Raw genomic sequence first — 16,227 nt, 5'->3', positions numbered from 1 at the left:
TTTTTTATGGCATCAGCCAGCTGCTGTTAATAATAACACAATTTTATTCTGCATATATCATTTAGGCAGAATGGCTGCTACAGGATAAGAAGAAACCTTCTCCTTGTATTGGTCCAGATGTAGATTTGGATTGATAACTTAAAAAAATCTGTCAAACCTGAACTTGATGAGAACTGTTACCTTTACAGACATGAAATCATTTTTTTGTTTATAGCACGTAAGCTGAAGAAGATTGGACAACAAAAAAGCCCAGAAGAAGAGCATGGTGCTCAGGATCCAGTGGATCCACATGTCTCTCCTAAATCTGGTGTGCAACTGAACTCCCACCTGGTCTTCCTCAACATCCTGGAGTCCATTGAGCCAGAGGTTGTGAATGCAGGCCATGACTATGGCCAGCCGGACTCTGCTGCCACCCTGCTCACCAGCCTCAACGAACTGGGAGAGAGACAACTTGTCAAAGTGGTCAAATGGGCAAAAGGATTGCCAGGTAGGACAGTGGTTGCAGCAGAGGTGATAAGATTATCTTTTTTTGCTTTTGAGTTATCATTAGCAGATGGATCCAGTTTGATCTTTAAGAGATTAGTACACCGGATAGCCTGTCTTTGTGTCTTTGCCCAGTCTCGAACAGAGGCTGCCACTTTTAAATTAAAAGTTAAAACTGTTACTCGTTTAAGCAATCGGCAGGCACAGAGCAGCATTAGTAATTGTGTTTAAGAAATACATGTACATCTGCTCTCAGCTTTGTTATGGCCTCTACAAACTCCTGACAAAACTGTCTAGCCACTCTCTTTCACTGTGTTCATCCAACTGTATGTCACAGAAACAGCTTCATAATGTAAATTGAACTTTTGTGCTTATGCAAACTTAACTATCCAAAAAGTTATTGCCCAAACACAAAACCTGGACTTCGCACCTTTGCGTAATTGGCTGGTGATTTTGTTTCACTGTCATTAACCAGCATGAAACTGGCTCATCACTGTCTGTATGTGATTTGGTGCTGGCAATGTAAGGTTCTGTGGGTTTATGAGAGCTTTTTCACTAAAAAACAGCTGCCTGCTGATGAGAGCAAAGAGAGTGAATGAAACCAATACAATGAGCGAAAGAATGCCAAAATGCTCCAAAGAGCTCAGAGGAACTGAAGAGTGAGGTGAAGATTACTATGGCTTTGTAACTACAAGCCTCTCATCACATACAAGTATTATTTGATCAGTTGTTAAGATGAGAGAGAAAAAACACGCGAAGATAAATTATTCTTTTTTCTTCAAATTCTAAATATGATTCGGTCTCGTAAGAACCATCCAACCTGTAAGACAATGAAGCGGAACAGCTCTAGTGATAGATTTTTGAGCTCTAACCTGTGGCCTTTTTTCTTTTGTCTGATAGGAAAAATGTAACAGGAGAAAAGAGGTGTCACTGTGCTCATACACCTGGACACAAAACCCAGACGGACTGTGGTGGTAGAGCTTGATGATTCATCCCACCAAAAAAAAAAACCTAAATGGAAAAAGAAATCAGTTATTTTCCAGTCACAGAAAACTATTCTTCTCCTCCTACCCATAATAAAATGTTTGAAAAAGGTTGTTTTAATAATTTGCCCCATATTAAAACACAACAATGAGGAAATTCAAACATGTGCAGCAGACATTGTTTAATGACTGAGATTTTGCAGCTATGTGAAGATTTAGTAGTTTTGCCTGTAGGTTGTTAGATAGATGCTCTTGTGTGTGCACCATTCTGCAGTAGTTACCATATGACTTCTCATTCAGGTACTGATGACATTCAAAATGTTATACAGAAGACTAACAAACTGATAATGAGATCTCAAAACCAGTACGTGAAAAAAGATTTTAAAAGAATAATTAAGAAACTAGACATTCTAATAAAAAAGCTGGATTGATTGGAATGAAAAGAATTGGAAAATGCATTTGATAATTTCAGACCTCATGGGCAGGCTGTCCCACTGGTGTGAAGCATAAAATCTAAAAGCTGCCTCACTAAAGGTTTTTGACCTGCTCTTTGGAACATCAGGCCATGTGCCAGATGACCCGAGAGGCAGTTCTGGTGCAGGTATGGCAAGCGAATCACGCAAATAGTCTGGTGACATTCAGAACAAGCATGAGCATTTTGCAATCTATACAAACACAATTATTGGCACAGACAAATAACATTCAAGTTCAAAACAGGCACAATTTGTTCCTCACTCTCTGGTTCTATAGTCTACACTCACAGAGAGTTTTCAAACAGATGTCACTTGACCAAGCAGAAATGTTTTAGTTTCTGATCGCTGAATTAAAGTTGTGTACTCCAGCCACACAGCCAAGTGTTTTTATTTTTTATTTTATTTATTTTTGCATCAGATTAAAAATAGATTTGGTGACACGTTATACTTAATTATGAATCAAAGACAACACAAAAGTTTGTTGTTTGGTGTTTGGGGGGAATTTTGATAGACTTTAAGATTTGTTGCTGGGGAAGTCCCTAGCCACAGCCTATTCATTCTTTCACCCATTCATTCATTCATGTTTTTTATTTCCCCCATTCTGTCCTTGGAGAGGGCTGGATGCCTTCCATTCTGAGCAGCTGGAGAGACAAGAGGGAGGGTATTCACTAACGGTTCACTAATTTCTTTTCTCCTCTTTCTCCCATTTCTCCACCATTTCTATTACTGTTTTAAGTTCAAACTGTCTGCATTTGTCCTGGACAAAGGTTGTTCTGAGGTTTTAGAGAGACTTAGTTTCAGTTAGTTTCCAGAGTGGATTTTCTTGTCTCTATTGAATGGAGAACGTGTCAGAAGCAAGATTTAGGAAAATCAGTAAATAATATTCCAGGTTCACTAAATCATTTAAGTTTAAAAGCCTAGTTTTTATTGTTGTTAACAAAAAGTTTTTTCACATCTAATTTGAGTTAGTAGTAGTTTAGTTTACTATAATAACCTTGGTTGTGGGCATCGATCTACTGACCTTCTTTTCTCTCCCATTCTAATTCCCAGCCACATGCGTATCCAGTATTTTAAAAGATTATAAAGAATCAGCATGTCCTGTGTCATTATCAATGACTTAGTATAAAAGACAGATGTAGCAATCATGACATCACCTACTGCTCTCTGAATTCTGAAGCCTCCCCGTTTGGACAAGAGGGAGGGGTCTTGCTAGCCAAAACTGATATGAAAACTTTATGGAGGTCAGAGTTAATTTTGAGAGCAAATTTTTATTTAGTTATTTAAGCAGATAAATGCTTTTAGTTTTAGTCGACTAAATATCATAAGATCATAGAACCTCCAACCTAAAGTTGGTTCGGAGTTGCTCCACACGAAATACAAAGCATCTTCTTTTACCTGACATCAAATGTCAAATGTGTCCATATGTCTACTCTTTCCTTCTTCATTGATGTCATGAACTGCTGGTCTGTACTATAAATCATCATTACTGGGGTTGTCAGAACTTTATGCGCAGTAGCATTAATGACGGATGCGCTCAGAGGCACGACCTGTATAGAGCAGTCGGTCGTGCACAGCAAAAAGCTATATAAAGTCTACCTTAGACATGTGTGTCACTCAAGCTAGCAGCACCCCATGAGAAACGGGCCAACTGTTTAAGTGTTCACAGGAGTTTGCACCCTTGGCAAGAGGACTGAGTTTTCACGGTGCTCAATGATGTCCAGAGAATGAGCCGTGTGTGCTGAGGAAATAAATGGCGTTCTTGATCCCAAGGGCTGCTACAATTGATATATTTTGTCACATTTTGACAGGAAACAAATAGGAAGTATGGGAGCTACATGAGCGATTACTTCTGAATGGATCTCGTCTCCTTCCAGAATATTTTCACCTCGTTTTTACGTATTGTCACGTATTTACATTGCATCATAGTTTTTGTCCTCGCGGATTATTTTTTATTATTTTTTTATTTAGTTGTTGTCTTATTTTCTGAAGAAAAAAAAGGTAGTTGACAAAAACTAACAAAACTTATTGGTCAACGGGTCTGTACGTCATAGCAAAGTCATATAATTTGCCAGATAAAAATGGCAACACTGACATACTCTCGAAGTCCAGCTCATTTAGTCAGTTTAGCAGCGGTGAAGATTACCAAACAGCAATGGACTAAACTCTGTTTTCTGGGACGTGTGTCAGTCAGATTGCTTACTCCTCTAACTTTAAACCATAACAATATCAAAATTGGATGTGATTTTACCTAATTAAGATGTACAAGTCCTATATGGTAGGAAATTACTTGTACAGAATCATTTCTTTTGCTCGTTTCATTGTTCATCCTCTTTTAAGTCTTGTTTTTCAACCCAAGGCGGTCACTAGAACAGTCACATAAAGCTGTGGCTATGGCAACTCTATAGCTCAATTGGTCGAACAAGTGAAAGGCTGCCGGTTTCTGCCCATTTGAACAGTTCCCTTCATGTCACTCCCTTTGCTCTTTCTCTGCTCTTCAGTTTGTTCTCTACTACCTGATGAAATAAAGTCTGAAAGTTTCCCTAAAAAATAATTTAAAAAAGTGTATATAAAAATGCTGAGCCCTGGCACAATCTTCAAACTCACGTAATCATACAATAAGTGCTTTGATAGAGATTAGATTATTTCATTTTTGATTGTGATTGTGTGTGTGTATGTCCCCAGGTTTCAGAAATCTCCATGTGGATGACCAGATGACTATCATTCAGCAGTCATGGATGGGGGTGATGGTGTGTGCCTTGGGATGGAGGTCCTATAAGAATGCCAGTGGCAGGATGCTATACTTTGCCCCAGACCTTGTGTTCAATGAGTATGTCCAGCTCTGAATTCTAGAATTCAATAATCCTCTGAAAGGATTCCATTAGTGGGTCACTGACATGCTGCGCTCCTCATTATATTTAGAGATCACCACCAGCGAGCAAGCAGCTGCTCTCATTTGCCTCCATCACTTTATCTTCCCTTCTTCCTTTCATTTTCTTTCCCGTTCACAGACAAACAGAAAAACATATCCAGAGTTAAAAATGTAAAGCATAAATAGTTTCAGGCTTTTTAAAAGAGTGTGTTCATCCAATTTTCTCCTTAGGTGTTCTTTTGTTGCTGTGAAATTAAAGTAAGGAAAATTTTTTAGCATTCAGACTCTCGTAACCCCGCAGAGTGCAGATGAATCCGATCTGAATATTTCAGACGGCAACAACAATGGTGATGTCTGTGTGAGAGTTAGTGGGGAATACTAATGTTTACAAGAAATGAATTCTTATTTAGCTCCATCAAATGCTGACTGACACAGTCTGCTGGGAGTAGATAACACATATCAGTTGTTGTCTGGTTCAAACAGTGTAAGCAGGTGATGTACAGGATCCTTTTACACAGTAGTTTTAAACATATGTGCAGCACCAGTGCAAATTTGTTACAGCCTGAAAGAAATGTGCAATCTGCATACACCAGCCACTTTATTATGCACAGTATACCTGTTCAGTTTCAACAACTCATTACGTTTATGTGTTACAATTACAGCTAAGACAATCTGCCAGATTTTGAGCTTTAGAAAGGGGAAGAAAGATGATTTAAGTAACTTTAAATTGGCGTGTTTTTTGAAGTGTTTCAAAAACTGCTGATCTACTGAGATTTTCCTGCACAGCCATCTCTACAATAGGATTTACTGAGTTCAGAAAACGTGAAATATCCAGTGAGTGGCTATTCTGGGTGAATGTTGATGTCAGAGATCAGAATGTAAAATGACTCAGACTGCTTTAAGCTTATAAGAAGAGAAAATCATTCATAACCACTTGTTAGAACCAAGGTATACAGAAGAGTATTTCTAAACACACAATACATCTGTCTAGCCCAAATTGGACATATTGTGTGTTCAGATGAGCACTGGATACCTGAGTGCCACTCCTTTCAGCTAAGTACAAGAAACTGAGGCTGAAATTTGCATGGACTCACCAAAATTGGACAACAGATAACTGGAATAATGCTGTGTGGTCTGATGAGTCTCGATATCTGCTGTAACATTTGGATGGTAGGATCAGAATTTGGTGTAAACAGCATGAAAGCATGGATCAATCCTGCCTCAAACATTGCAGCCTAGTGTTGGTGATGGCTGATGGCTGCTTTTTATCGCACCATGTCACAAACCTCTGATCATCTCACGCTGATTTCTTGAACATGATAAGACGTTTGCTGTGCTCAAATGGCCACCACAATCACCAGATCTCAATACAGTAGAACTAATATGAGATATGGTGAAACAGGAGATTTGAATGAGATTTGTATCATGGGTGTGCAACCGAAGTATCTGCAGCAGCTGCGTGATGCTACCAGGTTAATGTGGACCAAAATATCCAAGGAATGTTTCCAGCACCTTACCATGAAGAATTAATAGTTCTGAAGGCAAAAGGGCCCTAACCTGACACCAGTGAGGTGCACCTAATAAAGTAGCCAGTGGATGTAAATTTGAAAAATGTTAACTTAATGTGATGCAAGAATACAATACCAAAATCAGGTTTTATGCTCATAAATGATGAGGATATTTTACTGTATCAAGTTTCCATAGTGACTGAAAATACTTGTGAGTATGAACAGTTTTTAAAAGGCTAAATGACTGGCATTTTCACTTAGTAGGTTCATATTTAAAATTGTTAAAATTGTAGGTAAAGGCAGCATCTTCTTGAACACAACCTCTTTTTTTTAAAGTATGAAATGTTGAAAAGATAGTACTCTAGGTAAGTTCTATTAAAGGGTTACTCCAAGGATTGGAAGTTTGATAGAGTTGGAAGAGGATGAGATCATGACCCTTAAAAAGAAATGTTTTAATTGTAATAACCTCAAATAAGTTTAGCTCTTTCCTAAAATAAAAAAAGACATATGTACTTTTAAGTATAAAAGAGTGCACGGATTAAAGAATGGAAAAGCATTGCCAGAAACTGGATCAAATGACTGGATTAAATGAGCTGAATGCCTGTGAAGTAGCTAACCAGACAGGTATTATTTGGGGGTAATAAAATATAAATCAAAGCAACATTCAACAGCATCCAGAACTAATGTGACTTTTCAAAAAGTACAGCCATCTACGTCCAAAATTCAAATCCTGCTAAGTCACGGAAACGTGATTGTGACCACTTTGTCAGTTGTTTTTCAAGGTGTGGTGAACCAGGAGCTCAACTTTTAAGGACAAATTTGGGGCTGGTGGAAACCATAAAAGTCAGAAATGTGGATAATTTAAACTAAGTGAAAGAAATGTGAGCAGCAGTGTTACTGCACTCAAGTACTCCTTGTTACCTTTGAAATTAGCCGCTTACCACTCCTACTCCTGCCGAGCAGGCTGTCCTTTAGAGAGGGTAAAAACCCTATTACAGTCAACATAATTGGAGAATTAAGACACCACAGTCACATCAGATGTACATTTATCAGGCTTAATTTCATGGATATAATAAAACAGCATTACCACTTCAACATGAGACAGCCTATCAACTGCGATGCTATCGAGATAGAATTAAAGAGCAGTCATTTTCTTTTCAGTATCCAGACTATCATCATGAATCTGGGGAAAAAACTTGCTCTAACCTACAATTTATTTTTACCTTGGCTCATAACTCATCGTTAGCTTTTCCAGAAAGTCCAATATAATTGGATTATACGCTTCCTGGTGACTATTATTCATATATACCGGCACATATTGGAAACTCTGCATTTATTTCTTGTGAGAAGGTGGAAATTCAGCTCCATTTCATTTCTCTATCTCATGCCATTTTTTTTTTCAATTTGAGTTTTTTTTTTCCCCCTTGACATCTGTATTCTAATTCCCAAAATTTGCTTCATTCTACCTTTATTTTCTCAGAATAAAAAATGTGAATATGTTCCAAACTGTCTTTTGCCGGCTTCATAATAAGTGACAAATTGATTTCGTGTTAGAAGAGATGGCAAAGTTTGATAACAAATGTCTTCTTTGCCCATCATTCAGGCACGAACATTAAATTCCCAATCAGCTCTCATCATGAACTTTGAGCTTAGGCTGGATGACTGGATTTTGGTGTAAAAGAGTTTTGTGTGTTTTTAACGTCCTCAGCACTAATGTCAAAGATGACACAGCACAAATCTGTATTGTTATAATGTGATTCAAAGACAGTGTGCCGGATGGAAATGGATTTAACCTCTGACATTCTTTCCTCTTCAGTAGTTACTGATTACTGGAGAAATGTCCAAGGTGTAAAGCAATTTCTCCTTCACCTCTTGCGATTTGAACATTCCCGTTAGGTTACATCCCCTCATCCTGACCTTTTTTTTCTCTAACGTTTGCAGACACAGAATGCACGTTTCCACCATGTACGAGCACTGCATACGGATGAGGCATCTCTCTCAGGAGTTTGAGATGTTGCAGATCACCCAGGAAGAGTTTCTCTGCATGAAGGCCTTGCTCCTCTTTAGCATTAGTAAGTACTCTTCTGCGTGCCAAAAATGAAAACATAAAGAAGTGGACATACAGAGGAGTGAGTACAGTCAGAAATGAACATGATTTTTTTCTTTCTATTTTCACCAGTTCCCGTTGAGGGTCTGAAGAGTCAGAAGTACTTTGACGAATTGCGTCTCACCTACATCAACGAACTCGACCGCCTCATCAACTTTCAAACGACTACGAACACATCTCAGAGGTTCTACCAGCTCACACGACTCATGGACTCTCTCCAGATGGTGAGTTGGTGAGATGTTTCTTCAGGCTAAAAACAAAAATCCTTATTCCAAAAAGATACATTCATACTTTTGTAAACGTTTCTAAAAAGCCTCACTTGTGGATGCATGGAACATGGATGCACTTTTGCAAATTTGAGAGAAAAAAATGGAAAAACAGTGTAAAGAAGGAGCTGTAATTATATTACACTAAAACATTTGTTGGAAACACATCCAGTTAAATCACATAGGACGGAGTACTTTAATAGCCCATAACAAAAAACATCCTTCATGCTAGTATTGGAAAAGAATCTGATTACTCAGAAGTCAAAATCTCAGAAGTGGTCTTCGAGGCAGGAAAAGGCCTTATGGATGAGTTTACTATGATTCATATCCTCACATTTTTATGCCAGAGCGTTAACTGTGTGTATGTCTGACTTATGTGCCCCAAGCTGTTGTCCAAATACTATCTGTAGTAAATTTCATCCACATTATGATTTTTTCTTTTCTCCTCTGTTTCAGACCGTAAAGAAGCTCCATCAGTTTACCTTTGACCTTTTTGTCCAGGCTCAGTCACTTCACACCAAGGTCAGCTTTCCAGAGATGATTGGAGAAATAATCTCAGTACATGTACCAAAGATCTTGGCAGGTTTGGCTAAACCAATCTTGTTTCATAAGTAGAAGGAGATTTTTTTTAAAAAAAATCAGAAAATGACTCATCTTGCAGCCTCCGTAAACTTTAACTAAGGCTTTAAACTGTTTCCCCACATCTTCAATCTGACTGCTTTTATCCCTGCCTTGTAATCACATTTTTATTGCTCAAGGCGTTTTACGTTTGGGGTTGGGGGTTTTTGCCTTTTTAGCCATAATTGAGATTGTTTCTTCAAAACTATTAAAGCTTTTACCTGAAGAGCTGTCTTTTTATGACAGCTTTGTGGTTCATGAGATCATAAGAGGATTGTTTGTGTTTTCTGATGGAGGAGAGATTCAGCTTTACATTTGCAGTTAAGTCTGTAAAACATGATCACCTAAACCTTTGTGACATCATTATGTATAACGGACAAAGAAATCACAAATCGTAAATAATATTCGGATTACCAAAGTATTTTAGCTGCTGCCTTGCAGTTCACCTATTCATTTCATGTTTGTGAAAGTGAGATTCCCGTATGGCTCAGTCACAAAAAACCCCACATCCTTCATGCCACAGTAGTAAAATTAGGACGTCAACCTCTTTGCTACTTAATACTTGTCCAATGATTACATTTTTTTTTCACATTCAGCAGTTGATTGCAAGTAGTTGTGGCAACCAACTATCCAGAGGTTAAGGGTGTCAACCTCTGGACAACCACTTTTGCGATCACAAAACAGCTGCACACCTAGTGAGAGGCAACCAGTCTCTAAACACTTGCAGTCTGACTTTTACTGACTTCATTCTCTATCAGACTGGTGAATGTTTCCAAATAACTGCGGTCTGGTTTATAAATGCAGACCGACTGCCTGCGTGTCGCCATTTGTCAGTTTATGCTTGCTATTTGTGGAGGAATTTTGAATTTCTGTTTCAAATCTATCAATGAGGTTCTAGTGGAAGTCTGAATGTAAGTAGATAATGTGAATTTCTGTTTAATGTGAATTCCCTTGAATGATTTGCAACACCCGGTAACATATTGATGTGATATTAGGGCTGTGCGATATGACCAAAATCTCATATATAAGAATTCTGTCGATATAAATCACAAAAATTCAAATTCCATATCAATTACCTCGATTCATTGATGTTTTCTTTGGTGCCTAAATTCCAGTCCAGTGAACAGTCATAGGCCTAAACTTCTACAAGAACTGACAAAAATCTCACTTTTTGTGCACTGATTAGTGTAAATCTTATATATAAGTGTCCATATTCTAGTTATGCCTCAATAAGTATAAAGAAACAAATTACAAAAATTATAAATCCAGTACAGTAGTGATTTATTTGAAGCCTCTGACACCACAATACAATCCCTCATAGCTGTATATTCTGCTCATTTGACCCATTGTTAAAGTGTTTCTGACGTGTGATGTATGTTTTCAGAAGGAGACCAGAACATGTTAAAGACAAGGTGAAAGATTCACATTCATTTCAAGCCTTCTGTGAATTTTATTGTCCAGCACTCGAACATGATCAGTACTGTGATTGTTGTGAAGCATAGCGTAGTGTGAAATTTCAGCAAAGTCATGAAAAAAACGTTTTAAATGAAACATCATCTGCTCACTTTGTACTTTAATATTTAGACATCTTAAGCAGCACATTGACCTTGTTTGGCTTGCAGACCACCACGCAGAACCCACCGCTCTTTACAACAGCAAATATGCAGACTGGATATCTTTGTTTTGGTTTTTGCTTTTTTGTAAGTTAAAAAAAGACCGTCTGTTAAGATGTTTCCTTACCCACAGTCAGCGTAAAATGAACCTCTTTTCTTTAGTGACTTTTCTATCAAATGGAACAATATGATTTGGTCATGAAAATATTAATTCATTATGCAACTAATGTTACAACAGATACATTGTCTCGTTTTGTGCATGCAGAACTGTGTAAATATAGTGCCTTTAAAAAGTACCGATGTTTGGCATTGCCACGTACATTATTTTAAAAGTTGAATGTGGCTACAAGCGCTCTTATTTTTAAAGCTAAAACAAAGATGTGACCAATTAGAAGCCTCTGGGAAGTAAGATAAGATAAGATAGAACTTTATTAATCCCTCGGGTGGGTTCCTCTTCCTCTTCCAAAAAGCACAGTCACGCCACAGACCGAAGTGAGTCATGAGAAGAAAGCTAACATAATGTCATCAGCTGTAACAGACAGGGCTGCATGTAGAATGCACAGCTCTTACTTCGTCTGCACGACAACACTGTGCTGACTGCTTCGCGCTTTCTAGAGCAAGGACTGAACGTCTTGTAGGGATGCAAGCAAAAAAGGATGGCAGCAAATACAGGCAAATACTGAATTAGATTCGGGGTGCCAGAGATCTTAGATTGCAGCAGTAATGTTTTACAGAGCAACAAATTTCAAATGACAGAAAAAAAATTCAATTTTTTTCAAGACAAAAACTGGAAGGCCCTCGGATGTGGAATGTAAGAATCCTTGACAGGCACTGCCAAACCTCAGAGATTAAAATTAAGGAAAAAAATCTGTGGAATGCCTTGAAGATAACCGATCGCAGTCAATCAACAGCCGAAAAGCATTCATTTGCAGAAATGGATGCAATTATACACATCTACATTTCATTAAAGACGTCTGTTCAAGTGTTCAAACGCAAGGCATTCTGTGCCTACAACATGGCTTATATGATGCAACTGATTGATGTAATTGAGACTCAACTGTAGCACATCCTGCCTTCTCACAATCAAGCTGCTCTGTGCTTACAGCAAAAGTAACTTCTGTGGTCTTTTCTGCACCTTTTGACAATTCATTCATTTGATAATGTTTTATAACTCAGCACTTAACGAGTCCACATTCCATTAGAAGATTGTAGATGCATGTATTATGTGTTTGTGTAGTTGTATGGATAACTTTTTGCTTTACAGAAAGTGACGCACAGACATCCGTGTATTACCTGTTTATCGTATATTGGTTGGTGGTGTAATTGTTGTTCAGTACACAGTGATCGACTGTCTGTCACAGTCAGTTTCACAGCTCCTTTGTAGCCTATTCATTCCTAAGCTATAGTGAAACCCTGTAGAGCATCCAACTTCATCTGCACAAATAAACATATTCATGCTTTTTTAACTTGTCTTCTTGTACACTACTTGCTATGCGGAGTGACTAGGGGAGGAAAGAGAATACAGTGGACAGCTATGGGTTTAGACTAAAGGTGATTTGGCCCTTTGTTGCAGAGAAACCAATTTCCATCATGATGCAAACAAGACACCTTTCAGAAAACTGAATTTTCAGTAAGCATGTTGTCTACAGAAAAATATATTACATATGTAAGACTGCTGCAGCAGTTAAGAACTCATTCAATTAACTGTGGTTCTAAATATTGTTGTTTTATGCTGGTTTAGCTTTTCTACACATTTCACAGCGGGCACAGCCAACACAACAGTGCATTAATAAGACATAGATGCGTCTGTAAAATTTTGATACTGATGTACTCAAAGAAGGTCATGGCGTTTGTATTTTGCTGAAATAGCTGATATGTGCCCAGTGTACTGCATATTAACAGGGTTCTTTGTACATGCGACAGTAACTGTATATATTGATCAGTTTGATGTCTGTTTTTGTGTCCAAACACTTGACTTTCAAAGTTGTTTATTGTATGATTTATATCTTTTGTGATCTCTGTTTTTTCAAAATGTGTGTTTTTCAAAGGTGTCATCTTTTAAAGGCAATTAAAATATTTCTGACTCTGAAAGTGGTATATGTTTTCTTGGAATTTAAACTCTTCAGTCTTTTTACTACGCTCTATTGGAGCCTTGAAATTCAAAAACAGATTTGTCTTTAACTAAAAAATAATAATAATTTAATAAAAGTGCTTATGATGACTATTTGGGTAAGAAAGGTTCACGTTTTACTCTTTTTTTTAATTCTATTTTAAACTTACAAAAACCTGCATTAAAGAAAGACAATGGGGCAAAATAAAATGAAAAAGACTTTTGGGCCAAAATCCAACTTTTTTCAAGTAGTCCTTTAATTTATGCTGGAGTGACATCACAACACAGTTCACAATTCAAAATAATATCCAGAAGATATCATTTTGAAATCAGTTAGTTGGATTTGGTGCAGTTCTTTAGTTTACCCTCCTTTTGAGCCACCTTTAGCCAATATTAAGACATCCCTTCTTGTTGGCGTCTGACTGAGACAAGAGTAGAAAAAAAAAAAAAAAACTGAAGCAGGGTGTTTAAAGGAGTCAAGATTACTTACGCAAAACCCAAGATTATTATTTATTATTTGAAATTATTTTTTTAAACACACATTCTTTTGTTCTTGTGTGCACTCCTCCGTTTGAGAGTCATGCGCTTGGCTGCAATTAACCGAAGCTCAAGGCTAAATAAATTGGCATGAAATCAGAATGGGAATTTCCATTGATGCTCGATGCAGTTCAACCATCCAATCCACTGCAGAGGGATCAAGGTATGGGGTAGGGAGGGATGGCTGGCAGTGTACACTGGAATGCGGAGGGAGGAGTGGACGGCAACATAAATACAATGCAAAAGTGCCTTTGACAGATAACCGCATAGTGCATAATGGTAAGACCCACTGTGCTCTTTCATTCCCAGAATTTGTTAGTTCCACAGGAAGAAGAGCCACATGACCAGTTATGCGCTTCAGGGGATGGTTGAGGGTTTACAAAAAAAGATAATGGTAGTAGTCAGATAGCGCTGTGTGGTCACTTTAGGAATTCAGCGCCACAAGGGGAGATGCTTCACCAACATTTTATATGGGCTGAGGATTGGGGCCCACTTTATTGCTACTGAATATGTATTTTAATTGAGCATTTAAAGAACTTTTCACTTCTTTAAAAAGAAAATTTAGCTTTTGAGTGTGTGTGGGTGGGTTGGTGGGGGTTCTAAGCATACACAGAGATAGCTTCTGATGGTTGAACAAGTTGCTAATATTCATTCTATTCACCTTTCATTTTATTTTCCGTCTGTGATTTGCTCTGAATGTTAGTGTTGTTGGTGTAAAGGCAGAAATTTCGAACATTTTATTCTATCAAAGTCTAGACAAACAATTATATGACTTTACTAAGTCTCTCCTAAAAGACTAAGAACCTATTTTGCTTGTTGCTGTGTTTTTGTACATATACTACATACTGTACTACATATATACACATACTGTTATAATAGTGGATGCTCATATTAAACATGGTTTTAAGTTATAAGCAAGTACATTTACACTTCCAGTGAAGTCAAAAGCCCAGGCTTCAAACACATCTAAACATTCAAGCTACACAACAACAGTTCTGTTGTGTTGACTTTGGTTAAATATTGACAAGGTGTCAACACCACACAAGTGATTAGATGTCATATGAAGGTAAAAGGGGAAAAAATCAGTAATGAATGGAAAAGAAATGCATCCTACTCATGAGTCTGGTTTAGAAGTCCTTCAGTTTATTTTTCCTTTTTTTTTAAACCAGAAATCAACCTGAATTTTAAAAGCTGGATTAAAAAAAATGTAAAATTAAAACAACGATATCAACAAACACATAACACACAAGTGTAAAATTTACATAACAATTTTAAGAACACAGAAATGGAAGCAAAAACACTGGAGTGTTATTTTCACATACTCTAAAAGTCAAGTTTGTTTTATGTTTGAGCTGCGTTAACGCTACCACTACATTCATTGTGAATTCAAACTACACTGACAAGATCGGAGGTGACGGCATAAGTACTTCTCTGTAATGCCTCATAAAAGTGACTTTGAATAGGTTAACCAAAGTGTTTGCTTACCCTTTGTCCAGATTGACAAAAAAAATAAATTAATTAAAAAAAAAATTGTATTTTTCTGATCAGTGTCAATGTTTTAGCTGGCTCGTCAGCAAAAGAACTTACACGACACACTGTAGTTTTTCTTGTTGCAAGTATAATACGCGGGCCACTTCATAATCCTATTCAAAATCTAGCGAGAGTAAAAATTCACATTTACTAATGTACAATGATTAAACTAATTTAGGCAGTTTTAAATGAATTAGTTTTCTTTGGGAGATTTGTGTTAGCAACAAGTTATAACCAGCACTGCAGTTTACCCCGACAAACACAGTTGGTGTCATGACCAAATCAAACTATTAAACACTGTAAAAGGACAAGAGAGATTTTATTTAACAAAATAAACAATGGTAAATTATTTTTACTCCAGCCTAACTTTGGAATGCTAACTGAACACAGAACCAGTAACTTTGCGAACTCCTTAAAAAGTCAGTCTGCTACGGCTTCGCTTCACAACAAGATCCTTACACCAAGTAATTCAATTAAGAGCTATTTCCTCAGTCTATTTTTACACAAACTGGATTGATTTAAGTTCATTAGTGGTGACTCCCTCCAGCTCGATGTGCTCCCAAAGGTCACATGATGTCAGCCACATCTTCCTCACTTAAATTCCTAGAAAAAGGAACACAGACAGCCTCTTTCAAATATGGAAAGAATGTAAGAACATTTTAGTCACCAGTCGTTTGGTGTTGCTGTTTGAAATCTTAAATGTAAACTTCATCCACTGCACAGCATACTACACAAACGTCATACTACACCAGGAAGTGATGTACAGAAGCTGTATGTACTTTTTTTTGCATATTTGCCACAGTTACACGTTTCAGATCGTCAACTAAATTTTAATATTATTATTGCATTTATTGAGGGAATGTGTCCTCATAAACAGTGAATGAATCCATTAAAAATATACAGTGTAGGGCTGGGACAGACCATAGGATAGATCATAACTAGCTCAAGCTATAATGTTAACATTTGTACATATGCTAAATGATCATACGGTCATGTATAATGTATATGTTTGTGTAATGGGGATATATTTTCATCATCATTTTATAATCATCTCCTTCTCCTCAAACACCACTGCTCTTGCTCCTCACCTCAAGCCTCTGAACTGCAGTCAGGGCTCTAACGTACAAAAA

At 37.4% G+C, this 16,227-nt stretch overlaps 2 protein-coding genes across 3 annotated transcripts in view; one reads left to right on the top strand and one right to left on the bottom strand.

Annotated features, from left to right (window-relative positions):
• Positions 1-13,011, top strand: part of ar (androgen receptor) — a 38,350-nt gene extending 25,339 nt beyond the window's left edge. Inside the window, exons 4-8 of the mRNA XM_004557395.6 lie at positions 215-487; positions 4,622-4,766; positions 8,258-8,388; positions 8,496-8,647; positions 9,146-13,011. Of these exons, the coding sequence (XP_004557452.3) occupies positions 215-487; positions 4,622-4,766; positions 8,258-8,388; positions 8,496-8,647; positions 9,146-9,304 (860 nt within the window). The 3' untranslated portion in view covers positions 9,305-13,011. The remainder of the gene's footprint in view (positions 1-214; positions 488-4,621; positions 4,767-8,257; positions 8,389-8,495; positions 8,648-9,145) is intronic.
• A 1,677-nt stretch (positions 13,012-14,688) lies between these two features.
• Positions 14,689-16,227, bottom strand: part of ophn1 (oligophrenin 1) — a 29,321-nt gene continuing 27,782 nt past the window's right edge. For both annotated transcript variants that reach the window (XM_004557397.4, XM_076888982.1), the window contains exon 24: positions 14,689-15,700. In XM_004557397.4, the coding sequence (XP_004557454.1) occupies positions 15,689-15,700 (12 nt within the window). In that variant the 3' untranslated portion in view covers positions 14,689-15,688. The remainder of the gene's footprint in view (positions 15,701-16,227) is intronic.

Source organism: Maylandia zebra, linkage group LG10 (genome assembly GCF_041146795.1).
Source record: "Maylandia zebra isolate NMK-2024a linkage group LG10, Mzebra_GT3a, whole genome shotgun sequence".
Taxonomy (NCBI): Eukaryota; Metazoa; Chordata; class Actinopteri; order Cichliformes; family Cichlidae; genus Maylandia; species Maylandia zebra.
Note: the sequence above shows the minus strand (reverse complement) of the source record. Positions and strands in the feature narration are given on the sequence as shown.